The 13038-nt window shown below is 44.3% G+C and overlaps 1 protein-coding gene across 1 annotated transcript; it reads right to left on the bottom strand.

Annotated features, from left to right (window-relative positions):
* Window positions 1-161: 161 nt before the first annotated feature.
* On the bottom strand, window positions 162-4683 carry sync (syncoilin, intermediate filament protein). The gene is made up of 6 exons (XM_071894848.2): window positions 4602-4683; window positions 1731-3370; window positions 1378-1601; window positions 765-972; window positions 463-587; window positions 162-345 (listed from the first exon to the last, which is right to left on the bottom strand). The coding sequence occupies exons 2-6, from the start codon at window positions 3297-3299 to the stop codon at window positions 294-296; spliced, it is 2178 nt and encodes a 725-aa protein (XP_071750949.2). The 5' UTR covers window positions 3300-3370; window positions 4602-4683; the 3' UTR covers window positions 162-293.
* Between the last annotated feature and the right edge of the window lie 8355 nt (window positions 4684-13038).

Below are 13038 nucleotides of genomic sequence, written 5' to 3'. Positions count from 1 at the left end.
TCTTACTCAGTTATTAACTCATCAGCAGCACTCAGGTTACAATGAAAGCATAAACCCTTTATTCATAACAAAACCCTTTCTACAAGCAGCAGTCTGGTTCATCTTTACAGACACTTCCAGAAATCAGTGTTGTGGAATTTATTTTTTTTTGCATCCAAAAGTGATGTGTCCAAAGTGCATCCATTGAACCTCTGGAGCTCTCTATGCCCTAGATAAAATAAGAAAATAATCCTCATCTTGTTACTAAATTAACCACAGAACTCCATTTGATTGACATCAGGAAGAGCATGCAGTCATGTTTTCTCCTCCCTATGGTCACACTTGTTGTGGTCCTCAATGGCAGCCCTGTAAGAAGAATGCTTTAATTAGGGCCTTAGCCTATATATTATAAAAGCTCTTTATATTTTTGAGTCATCTGATAAAGTATGGACTATTTTGAATGATGCAGTCCGGATGTCTTACTTGTAAAGTAGGAGTTGTTTGGTAAGGCTGTTCTTGAGTTCTTCCATCTCATTCATTTTCCTCTTCTGAACCTTTAGCTCTGTCTTCAGCTCTCTGCTGCGCTCCTCCAGAAAATACACTGTCTCCTGTAAGGGTTTCAATGCTTTAGTGGCTTCATAAACTGACAGACAAATAACTAAATACTTACCAAAATGATACTGCCTTTTAATAACATAATACTTAATACTTAATTGTTGCCTGTTGGGAAATTCCCTTTTCTCCCTCAAAGGTCAGGGTCAGCTATAGAACAGTGTCTTGCTTACCTTATATTGCCCCACATCCTCTTTCCTCTGTATGTGCATTAGTTTGAGTCTCTCCTCCAAACAGGCCCTCTGGAGCCCCAGCCTCTGGCTCTCCTCCCTCAATGGTCCCAGCTGGACCTTCAGCTCCTGGGCCTGCTCTCTGGCCTTCACCAAGGCTGCGGCTATTATCTCCCTCCTCTTCAGCAGGGTCAGCAACATGGGCTCATACCTGGGCCATAGGGACCATTGACAATTCAAATGTGTTTCCAGCCAAAACTGTAGTATGAGATCATAAGTGCCGATTTCCCTTAATATTTGTTGTCAGTTTCCAATCCTGTATTCACATTATATGGGAAATACTGTAGATGTGAGCTTTCTTTTTTTTGGAAATACCATTCACACCAGCTTTCAAATGATAAATACTACTTTGGAACTCGGTGTGTGACAGGACCCCGATTTGTCAAAACTTTGAATTCTTACATCACCAACAAGGAAATACCTGTTGTCAAGTGTAGGGAATGAAATTTTAAAATTACATGTTTCAGAATGACTCGGTATATACTTCACTTATGATTTAAGGAAGTGAATTAAGATTTTCAGTCAGGCAAGACCAGAACTCAGATAATAACAGCACCTTTCCTCCAGCGCCTTCAGCCCACCCTGCAGATACTGCTGGATGTCCCCACAGGAGTGCCTCTTGCACTGGGTCATCTCCTGGGTGATCTCCTGGGTGTTGGAGGTCTGGCTGGAGCCCTGGGCATGAAGCTCTTCCTTCAGGCTTGAGAGCTGCTGTTGCTGGGCTGAGCGGAGTTGGGAGCCCTCCTCCGTCAGCTGGAGCACCAGGGACTCCAGCTTCTCCTGGAACATGGGAAGAAGAAGACAGGGATGGAAAATGGGTGATTTTTATGTGGGGATTTGCTTTGAAGTGCTAACTAGGTTATAGAGGGGTTCTTGAAAGTTGCAGAAAAAGCTTCATCGCTCTCCTACCTCTTCTCTCTTGAACAGCTCCACCTCACGCTGCTGGGTGGTCAGGGCGGCCTGGCTGTGAGCGCAGTCCCTAGCCATGGTGAACAGCCTCCTCTTCAGCCTCCTAGCCTCCTCCTGCAGCCCCTGTCTCTCCACGTTCACCTTCCACACCCTCCTCTCCTCCTCTGCCCTCTGTTCCCTCAGGCTCTGCACCTCCCTCTGCCTCTCCTCCCTCCTCACCTCGGCCTCCCTCTTTAGTGCCTCCATCAGCTCTGCCACTTTCCTCTCCATTCTCTCCTCTGTCTCCCCTTTCTCCTCCTTCTCTTCCATGCTCCCCTCTGCTTCCTCTCTCTCCTCTTTCTCCCCTCTCAGATCCAGCACTTCCACCAGCAGTTCCTCCCTCTTCCTCTCCAAGTGCTGTACCTCCTCTATACACTCCTCCAGCCGAGACCCCAAAGCCTCTAGTTCATCCATGCCAGATCTCGGATCAGTCACTTCCATCTTTAGCTCTGGACTTCCTTCAGCAGGCAATCCAGTGTCTCCCACATCCATGCTAGATATGTCTCCTCTTGTGTGTGTCCCTTCACAGTATCCTGTTTCATTTTGTGTATTCCTCATGGGCATTGATGGCTCTGAAAGCATTAACTGAGGCTCAAGAACCCCCTCATCTACTTTGAAATCCATGCAAACCCCAGTTTCAGTCCCTGACCTTTCCAGTCTTTCCACTGAGATACCACCCATGTCCTCACGGCTAAGCCAGGACTTTTGTGGGCTTCCCTTTGTAGCTGAACCCAGCGTTACCCCATCTCGGCTCTCCATGGATCCTTTCTCTGTAGCCCCCTGAATGGGCTGACCAGCCCAGGACTGGAGTGGCACTGACTGGGTCTCGAACCTCTCTGTCCTCCCTCCCATGGGCCCCAGTGTTGTGGCCCTATAAAGACTAGGATTTTGACTGATGTGTACATACTCTTGGTTTGCATCTGTAGCCCACTCTTGTGGGTCAAAGTCCATGCCAGCCTCTTCCATACAGCTCTCTAGCATGGCCAGCATCCCCAGCAACTGGCCCTGGTACTCCACCATGGTTCCACTCAGTGCGGTGCCTGCTGAGGTGAGGGACATTTCTGTTTGGGGAGAAACTCCTGCTGTACCTCCATACCTGTTGATGATGGAGCCCAAGTCCTGCTGCTGCTGCTCCTCTGGTCCTGCCCTATCCATTCGAGTGTCAATGTAGGTCGTAGAAAGATATGGTTGGGGTGATATACTTGTTTCTCTATATCGGTCCATCATAACATACTCTTTCAGTTGACCTTGAGTCGATCCACTCAGGCTTGTGTCTGCGTAACTGGGTGAGAAGTGAGAGCCAAAGGGAACTCCAGTAAGCTCCTCGCAGCTCTTCAATAAGTCATCCATCTCCTGTAAGTATGGCTGAATTGGAGCTGACTGATTCAGCTGCGTTCCTGCGAAGGTGAGTCCAGATTGTGTTGTGTTGCACTCTACTCTCTCTCCCATCACGTCTCTGTCCTGCTCCCCATCCTCTTCCTGGATGAAGAGAGGCTCAAACCCGGATGATGATACGTTGTCGTCCTCCATCAGTTTATCCTTTATTCATGTAGCCACTTGTCCGATTGAAATAACAAGCTCCTTTACAACCAAGACCCGTCCTTTGACAAAAGCAGATGAACATGTTAGACAGCCGACCTGATTTATATTAAACACATGTGATATCTTTGGTTGTTGGCACTGCTGTTGAATTTCACAAATACTAGGCCTGGCCTGTGATGACATGTCAGTGGAGGAGTTGGATTAATGTTTTGCCCAGACCTCTCTGTAAGGTATGTTGATGTCGTTAGCACATGGGGGATGACGAGAGGGGTAAGGGGGGCAGTTCAGCAGGAGGAATGCTACTCATTGCAGCTGCCCCCTAGCCTGGAAGCCTCATAGGGACCAACTGACAGCTGGGCCATGGTCTCACACACACACACACACACACACACACACACACACACACACACCATGTACTCTATGGCATTCACACAAACACTGTAACACAGCTAATATAAACACACATAAACGGCTTGCTTCAACAAGTGGCATTACACAGATTACATTAGTGAGTACATTATCATAACATGTCACTGTACCAGTGGATGGGGCATTCATACTCTCCACTGGTGAATAATGCAGCTGTAATTTCACCCCTTGAAGTGTTCGCCAAGGCTGGCCAGAAACTCTCTGAGAGTAAACTGATCAAACTGACCCAATAGTGTCATCAGACAGCAATTAGTAATGCAGAAAGGGCAGGGAAGACTGCTGTGACATTCATGTGATAGTTGCTGTTTGATGCTCCTTTTTCCTGGCCAGCGCCGCCTTCACTGAAATTCAAGATGCAGCTCGACTGTATATTGAACCGGGTTAGATCACATGGAAAAAAAACTGTTGATTCTTCAGACTGAAGGAGCCTCTAACTTCTTTCTCTTTTTGGTTCTGTCTATTTTGTCTCACAAGTATTACCAGTGCCAAATTGGACGTTGTCCCTGGCCCTGGGGAGGACATGACAGTGACCAGCTGTCCTGCTGGAGGGCAGCCGTGGGCACAGGGCACATTCCTCCAGTCCCTCCAACACCCAAAGAGAGCACTGGCCTACATTTGACGAGTATTACAAACTTTTCTTGTTTCATTTAAAGATCAACCGGACATCTTTTTGTTCAATTTCAACTTATTATTCGTACTTTTGATTGTTAAATTAGTTCCACATTCTTCAAGGTTGACATTTAAGAGCTAGAAGAATAGTTTGTGTTTTAGCCTTTTGTTCAGTCTTTTCCATGCGAACTTTATCAGAACAACTGTCATTATCCCACACCATCTTTGGTCAATATCAAACATCAGACTTACCTTTGAGCATATATCCCTGCCTCCTCTGTCCGCACACAGTATCCAGGGGATGAAACTATGAAGTGGTACTTGCGGTTTGAACGACAAAGCGAGTGGCAGAGAATGAGCGGGAGGAGTGTGTGGAGACGAAGTGAGAGAGGCGGGGTGGAGTGAGTTGACCCAGCCTCCGCTCTCACAGGCAGTGTGTAGCTATGTGACCATGACTACGCCGAATCTGTTTATTAATAAACACTAGGCAGAGAGAAAGAGGAGCCACAGCAGCCTGGCTGTTGTCTGCCCAAGAGAGATGAAGGACCTGCCAACATGGACCTCAAAGGCTTACAATGAACACCTGGTTCCTGTATTTTCTGCCTACAATTCCAAAACCAGTTTCCATTATGTGAATTCTGATTTTGCCTTGATGGTTAATATTGTGCAAATGAGCAAAGGTACTGCATAAAATATATGTATTACCTTAGCAACTCATTTACTGTAGTCTTAAAATCTCTTTAACATTTTAGACGAGATCCTTTAACTTGTTTTCAGTGCAAATCAACTTGGTTTCTAGAATTCTTGGGAATTTTCTTGAATCCTTGATACTGGTGGAGTGATCTGTCATTTGTTTCAAGACTGTTGAAACTGTAGGTTAAACTGCATTGGAAACAAGTGAAATTATCTCAAATATTGTCTGATCTTTTCACTTGTAAGGAAAGTAAGATTTTAAGATTCAATACTAAACTAAATGACTTGTTAAGATTGACATCTGTCTTTGCAGTGGGCCACTTTGAAATCATCCCATGGCATCTGAGGAAATAAGAGAAGCATAAGAGAAGCATAACTTGTAACACGCACACTTTTGCCCCCTCCCTCTCTGATACTAGAAAGACTGGGAGAGTTACAGCTGGGAGCATCTATTAAGACTGTTGAAGGGGTGGGGTGGGGGTGGGGGGGTGTCATGGTGCGTGTGTTTATGTTGAAAGGGAACATGGCTCCAGGATTCCGCCCATGCCTGTTCATTATCGAGACGCCTTTAAATAGCTCCCTGCACTTTTCTGGCCCCCTCCCACGGGAGGATTGGTTTTCCCCTAAACTTCTGACCCCAATATGATGCATCACAGGTGGTCTGGCTCTGCGGTCTGAGGACGGGACTGAGAGGATGGGACCGGGGCTGGAGAAGGCATGGAAAGGTGTGGGAGATGTGGAACAAAAGCAGGAGATTGGTGGTGAAATGTTGAGAAAGACAGATGTTGAGGAATGGTCATTGAAATGCAGCTTTTGGAGCGATCTGTCTGAGGAACTTCTTCTCTTCTTAAAACTCATAGACTTACTTTTATGTAATGACCTTTTATTAATTGTTTGTTAATTCCATTTTATGGTTTACTTTTATGTGCCTTGCTTCTATATTTCTTACCTTGCTTTCATTTCTTTTGACTTCAATTTTATCTGTTTTTTTCTTCTTCTTAAAGCGCTTTATAACTGTAGATCATCATTATTATAAGAGAATAGGATTCAGAATCATTCTAGTGTATCTGTTGCCACCTCTTATTATTTATGGAAGCATATAACAGTCAGATACCACTAGATGGCAACACAGTCTAACTACTCCTCTCATTCTAAGGGCAACATAAAAGGTAATGTTGACTGTCCATGAGTGTGCAGACTTACTGTAGGCCTTTGTGTCAAAACAGCAATTCAAGTGGGTAGGATTTATATCATCCACAATCTCAAACAAATGGGGCATAAACATCTCCTCTCTCTCTGTTTGTGTCTCTCTAACTTGCTCTCTCACTCTTCCTATCTCACAAATTGCCATTGGAAGGCAAAGGCCCTATGCCTGTGTAGAACAAGCCTGTAAGAAGTGATGAGGGACGAAGGGATAGAAAGAGAGACAAAACGATGGCTCACTGTGTAGCCAGTTTCTTCTATAACATGGACAGCAGTATGCCAGACTCGACTCTACAAACTCCACTTCAGAATATTTATGTAGCTCTCCTTTATTTCATATCCTTCTATTTGCAGTTCACACTCTATAAAATGGTGAGGTGAATTCTTCGGGGATTCTGATTCAGTGTTTCCATGAAAGATGTAATGTTTAATGAATTCACCCATGTTGACTGCTGTGACGCTGTGTTTTGGCAAGGCCGGGCCTTGGGAGAGAAGTGGTAATTTACATGACGTTATGTCCAGGGATTATCTGTTTCAACACACCATTTAACACCCTGATTCACAGTTGTGCTGATGCATACGTGCACGCCCACACCCACTAGGATCTAGAGAGAGACTTTTGAGTCTTTTCCTCACTCGCGTGTCATTAAAAATCATCATCTTTTCAGCTATTATTTGCTTTTTTCTTTGCCTCTCATTTCTGTCATTTCCTTTGTAGATGGAGAGATCAGCAGTCTGTGTGTGGGGGTGTAGAGGACAAGAGGAAACCAAATATTTAGGGAGGCGCTGTGGTTGAGGACTGAATGTCCCACTGAGATGGACCATATGCTGGACGGCCATTTGGACTAGCCTGCTCCTATCTGCTCCAAACTACAGTACTGTCCAAATTACCAGAACATCCTCTCTGTGTGTCCTCCTCTTTCTCCTCTCATCTTCCTCCTCCTCTCTCTCTCTTATCATCTTCCCCTTTTAGTTTTACTTTTCTTCACATTATGTTTCCCTCACCTTCACAATATCTGCCCTGCAAAATGGTGCCAATCTTTTTCTGCCTCCTTGGTATTGCATGCATGAGAAAAGAAATAATGTGTGTTCAACAGTGCCTTGCTCAAGAGCACCTTGACACGTAGTTGTTGTGGGAGGGGAGAGCGTTACTCATTCACTTTCCCCAAGCACATTTTCCCACCTGGTTTGGGGATTTGAACCGGCGACTGTCCGGTCACAAGCCCACTTTTCCAACCTCTAGCTTGTATGTGTTGTTCCCAACCATCTGTCAAGTTGTGCGGTGCACAATGTCGTCTCACTACGGCTGAGTGTGTTTTAATGACGGTGACCTTATCCGGTGTTTATTTTAAAGAGAGAGCCTCCGCTACATGATTGTTAGCCACCATCTTTTTACTGTCATCAGCCACCCGGTGTTTGTACCAGTTGGCTTTTTATGGTCTTAAGGGATCACTTAATATAATGAAGTAGGGGGCCCCATGCCCTTCTTCAGTATGTTTTTCCACTGTTCTGGATTAAGCATGTTTCCTCCTTTTAAAGAAGACAGTCACGCTAATCCCTGAAAGACACAGAGCAACCATGCTTGATTCCATAGCTTTTTGATGAACTTTTTCTCTCACCCAAAACTTAATTCAAACTACTTCTCTTAAGAAAATGCAGTCTTCCCTGAGGGATTTTTTCACTTCCCTAAAAAGGTGGTTGAGTTAGAAGAATTCAGAAGACCCTGGTGTCGTCCATGTAATCAAATTATCAACCCACTCACAGAAGGGGTGAAAATAGTTGAAATATTGGGGCAGAGCCCAGATACATATTATTGTGGAAAGATATTATGTTTGTAATGATTATGTTGTGCTCGCAATATTACATCAGCCTCTCTTCACATTCCTCTATAATTCAGTGCACCACCTTTATGTTGTAGCACAGTCACAGCCAATTCCCGTGAAGGGACACGGCTGATGAAAGCAGCAGATATGGAGAAATGAGAGGAGCTGACGGAGATGAGATCACATCTGTTCGGTCAGTGAGCCTCGCTCTCTGTGGGTTCAGTCATGGGTGACAGTCTTCTCTAAAGAGTGAATATATTCAACAATGAAACCATGGAGGAGGTGTTTACAGTTTATCTCCTATCTGTGACCAAAGATTTGAATGGATAGTTATAGAGATCTTAGATAGTAGAGGGATTCAAAGAGGGGTTGGGTCTACATTAGTGTTTTGATGTGTTTGTCCATATGTGGAACAGGCTGTTTTTGTGTATGTGTGTGTGAAAGTGAGTGTGTGTCTTTGCATATGCATGTACATGCATGTGTTTAAGCTATGCATTTGCTGTAGGCTTATATAGCAAGTGCACTGCAAATATCCATCTTAAGTCTTTTAGTCTCATATCTTAAAATCATATTTTTCTCCAAAAAAAAAAAAGAAGAAGAAATTTCTCATAAAAATTCTTGAAGATGATGATTGATTTGTATCGGAAACAAGTGAAATAATTTCATCCAGTTGGCAGATGTTTTTCACTTGTTTTAAGAAACATATGATTTAAGGTTCAAACTAGATTTGATGACGTCTTCAGATGGATGTTTTTTTGCAGTTTTGCACCTGGATCTCGCTCAGAAAGATAGGTCCAGCTGGGGAAAGAGACCAGTCAGAATGAAATATAGCATTCCTCTGGTCTTACTCATCTCTCTCCAGTAGAGGCTCACCCAGGCCTTTACCGGTGCTACTTTTAGCACTACCATGTATCAACAGGGCTTCATGGAGACATACTGTCCACCTGCAGCTCGCCTCCAAACTCAAACACATATAGCTGAGATGGGAGCTAATGTGTGTGTGCGCATGTGTGTGTCCCTGTTTGCATCCTTTTAAGGGACTGCATTTTGACGAGATGTTTAATGGTGTAGTCTAAATGTTAGTATGAGGTACCGCAGTAAATATTGTGATGGCTGCTCACAATAAAATGAATTTTATGACTTTTCAAAAGGCAACAAATTTGCTCTTGCGCTCTCTCAAAAGCCTTCACCATGCAATCCTTAGACTGTACAAATCTATTCTTTATCCCTGTTGTTAGTTTTGAGAAATGGGTTCTTAGGTGAGCAGCATCACATAGAGAAAGTGTTTTCAGCTTCCCTTCATCGCATGTTATTCCAGTGCCAATCCGGTTGTTTTAATCAAGTTGATTTGACAGAGGTCACATCAGGCTTCCTGACTGTGACGTCTGTGTCTCGTTTGAACGACCCCCCAGAGAGAGTGGAAACAGGCAGATAATTCCTCTTCAAGTGGAGCGAGGGAGAGAGGCAGAGACAAAGAAAGAAAGAAAGAAAAAGAGAGGGAGAAGGGGGAAATATCGTGGTGGGTGGATGGATGAATGGATGGAAAACTATGGCCTGTTTTTGTCCAGTCCCAAACAACCCAGCAGTAACCACACCCTCTCAGGAATTCCTGCTGCAAAAATAATTCATGTCATGTTTTTAAAGGAGCAGTTCACTCTTATCACAACATATCAGTGTTTTCTTACCTCAGACGCTCCCCCTGTTGCATAATGGGATCTACAGGGTAAAACACAGGACATATGGATGGTGCAGCTAAATACAACCAGATATGTACATTTCAATTCTCAGTACAGTATATTGGTTTGTTCACTGCTTGTCTCTATGATAATAATAATAATAATAATGATGATGATGGTGATGAAAATACAAATAATACTGATACCCTTTATTTATAGATCAAAACAGTATTACAAAGTGCTTTGCAGGCTAAATAAAAATGAAAGCGATAAACCTAAAAATCATTAATGTTAACAAATATATAGAGAAAAAATAATATAAACATTCACCAATGTGATAAATGTTGTTTAGGGTAAGGATACGGACCCTGGTTAGAGTTAGGTTTAGTAAACTAAAGCTTTGGTTAAGCTCAGGAAACTAAAACAGTTTGGTTAAGGTTAGGGTAAGGTTTTTCACATGGTTGAATAAGAAGATTTCTGCTGAAAGTGAAAACTTCATTCACAGAAGAAAACGTCTTGGCACGAGTTGGGAATTGAACCCGGGTCGCTGGAGTGGAAGACAGATGTGAACGCCCATCCACCACCCTGACCTCCACACCCTTACTTTCCTCTGCACTATGTCAGTGTCAAACTACTGTGTTGGAGTATGCTGCCAACCCAGTATAGCTACCAGCAAAACAAGCTAACAACAACTGGCCAAATGGACAGGATAGCCAAAACAACAATAAAACAAACGCAGACCGCCGTCCAAGTAAAAGCAAACCTAAAAAAAAAACAGCTAAGTCGTCTTTCATCATAAAGTATCTGGTATCTAAGCTATTCTGGCCAAAGTATTTCAACATGGTTTTTTATTTGAGTGAAGCCTCTCTTCGTGTGTGTGTGTGTGTGTGTGTATGTGCGCGCGTGTTAAGTGTGTGTGGATAGCTGACCAGATGGTTCTGTACACAGCCAGTATGTTTTGGCTCTGACCAGTCCTGGATTCTGAGAAGTACATCACTGTCCACAGCGAAGATAGTTTCACTCTGAACAGCACACACAGATGGCCTTCCATGTTTACTCCGACTGTTGTTTTTTTATTATTTCATCTTTAAGAAAAAAAAAAACTCAAGGAGCGGTGTCGGCGGTCATGCACCACTCCACCACATATTTTATAGCGCACTTGATTTCATTTATGTCTGTGTGTGTGTTTGTCTAGGAAGGGTCAACTCAACCTAAACAAGCATCATTAACAGACCAGCTTCAACTTGCCCAGGCAGAGGCAGACCCTGATTGGCTGATAAAACTGATAGACGGCCTATGACATGGTTAGACACACATGGAAACCCCGCCTCCGCCTCCCCCAGATAGCATCGGACAGATACAAATCTCTCAAACACCGATCTAGAGTCAACTTTCATACATTTCAGAGTCACTTTTTACATTTCATCAGTTTCTCCATTACCTCACTACTTAAAGTCCAAAGCACTAAAGCTGATAAAGATGTGTGCTTAAGGGCAGCTTCAAAGCAGCAGTTGTCATCTCCCTGACAAGGAGAAGGTCAGGTAGAGGTCTTTAGTGACAGAAATGAAAAGTAATTGTCTGGAACTGGGCAATGCATACTGAATGATGGGTCACACTGGTATGTGTGTGTGTGTGTGTGTGTGTTTGTGTTGTGCGATTTGTGTGCTTGACATGGCGCTCTATTCCCAGCCAGTGGAAAGTAATTACATACCTGTCCAGAGGAGTGACAGACAGCGGCTTGACAGAGTGTAGTAAAATGGAGAGAGTTACAAAACATAGTGTTATTGCTTTATTTTAGGGCAGGACCAATGACTAATAAGAAAGTAGCCCTCCCTTAGCCTTAGTTTTCTGTTCTCAGGCTCTCGGGCAACATTGTTCCCTGGAGGCACCATAAAGCACACAACAGCCAGCTCTTACGGCTTCATCTTCAGCAGGCTCAGCCCATATTTTATCTTCTCCTCACCTAACTTAACCCACTTGCCAGTGCCATAACTCTCTCTCCCCCATCCATCACCGTTCCTACCACTTCCCTTTTTCTAGGAAAGGCAATGAAACGGTCACATTTGCCCCAATCTTTCTCTACCCTCCGCCTCTCAGCCTTTCTGCCCCCCTTCCTGTAGCCTTTTTGTGTCTCCATTACGGGGCAGGTCAGAGGAATGTGGGGACAGTGACTGGGTGAATCCAGAGGGAAGGGCAACAACATGCCTGGGCGAGCGAGAGTTGAGCAGGGTGGGGGTCACAGCACTGCCCTGTTCCTCTTCCTTTTACCTTTATCTTTCCACTTTTTCTCCCTAGAGCTATTATCTGTTGTAGACATAGACACACAAAGCTGTGTCTATTGTACGGAGGAATCCCCTCTGTGTGCTTCACAGCTGAATATCCCACTGGAACCTCTCCCACTCTTCTCTTACACTATTATTACAAGCATTCAGTCTCTTTTTCTCTCTGCCTCTATCTCTCTTTCTCTCTCTCACCTCTCTTTCCACCCCTCCCATCCTCTCTTACTCGGTGGACGTTATAAATAGTGGACTGTGGAATGTAATTTTGGCTGCTGAGAAGAATAGTTTTTTTGTTCTTGGTCAGTGCTTGGAAATGCTCATCAGTTCTTAGAGATGCATTTCTAGACGATGAATTGACGAACGCACACGCACAATCACTACTGGTGAAGGAGGTGATGGAACCAACGACAGATGATAAGTGCAGTTGAGACCTGGGAGCGTCTCTAGTTCAGTGTCACTTCGTTTAGTTTCAGTATTGCATGCTGAAACTGTTTCAGAGGTCCGGAGGGAGAAGCAGTCGTTGGTGCAGAAAGAATGCGTCCGTCGCAGGACAAAGGCAGGTTGGGAATGATAATGCTGGTCTGAGAGAGGGGGGCTTATCCCAACCGGCAGTATGGATTTCCTGCCTGTTGCCTCATTCCTTTCAGTCACATGTGACACCCACACGTACACACAATTCTCCGACAAACGGTTCATCATGCTGTTGGTGCGTTTGTACTGTACAATTATGGTACCGTGTGATGAGAAAGTCTCGAAACTGTCGTGGACTTTACTTGGTCAGTGTAGTTGCAACAATATCCAGGGAAGCAGTAGCTTTTTGATCAAGGCACTTAACCCCCAACTGCTCCAGTAGAGTGTTCACTGGCCGACATTAGAAGACTGTGGTTGTACTGGGCAGCTCCCAGCAGGGCAATGCTGGGAAACAGCGTGCGACCTCATTCGACTCTCCCTGGATGAATAAAGGTTAAAAAATATCCAAGCAACAGCTGTTTAGGTCTTGATCTTTGGGCCTTGT

The sequence above is a fragment of the Centroberyx gerrardi genome, chromosome 19 (genome assembly GCF_048128805.1).
Source record: "Centroberyx gerrardi isolate f3 chromosome 19, fCenGer3.hap1.cur.20231027, whole genome shotgun sequence".
NCBI classification, from domain to species: domain Eukaryota; kingdom Metazoa; phylum Chordata; class Actinopteri; order Beryciformes; family Berycidae; genus Centroberyx; species Centroberyx gerrardi.
This window is presented reverse-complemented; position numbering and strand designations above follow the sequence as displayed.

Coding starts and splice junctions, on each gene's coding strand:
- sync (XM_071894848.2), bottom strand. CDS start 3,299: ATGGAGGACGACAACGTATCATCATCCGGGTTTGAGCCTCTCTTCATC. Junction 973..1,377: donor CTGAAGGCGCTGGAGGAAAG/GTGCTGTTATTA, acceptor CCTATGGCCCAG/GTATGAGCCCATGTTGCTGA. Junction 346..462: donor AAACAACTCCTACTTTACAA/GTAAGACATCCG, acceptor TTCTTCTTACAG/GGCTGCCATTGAGGACCACA.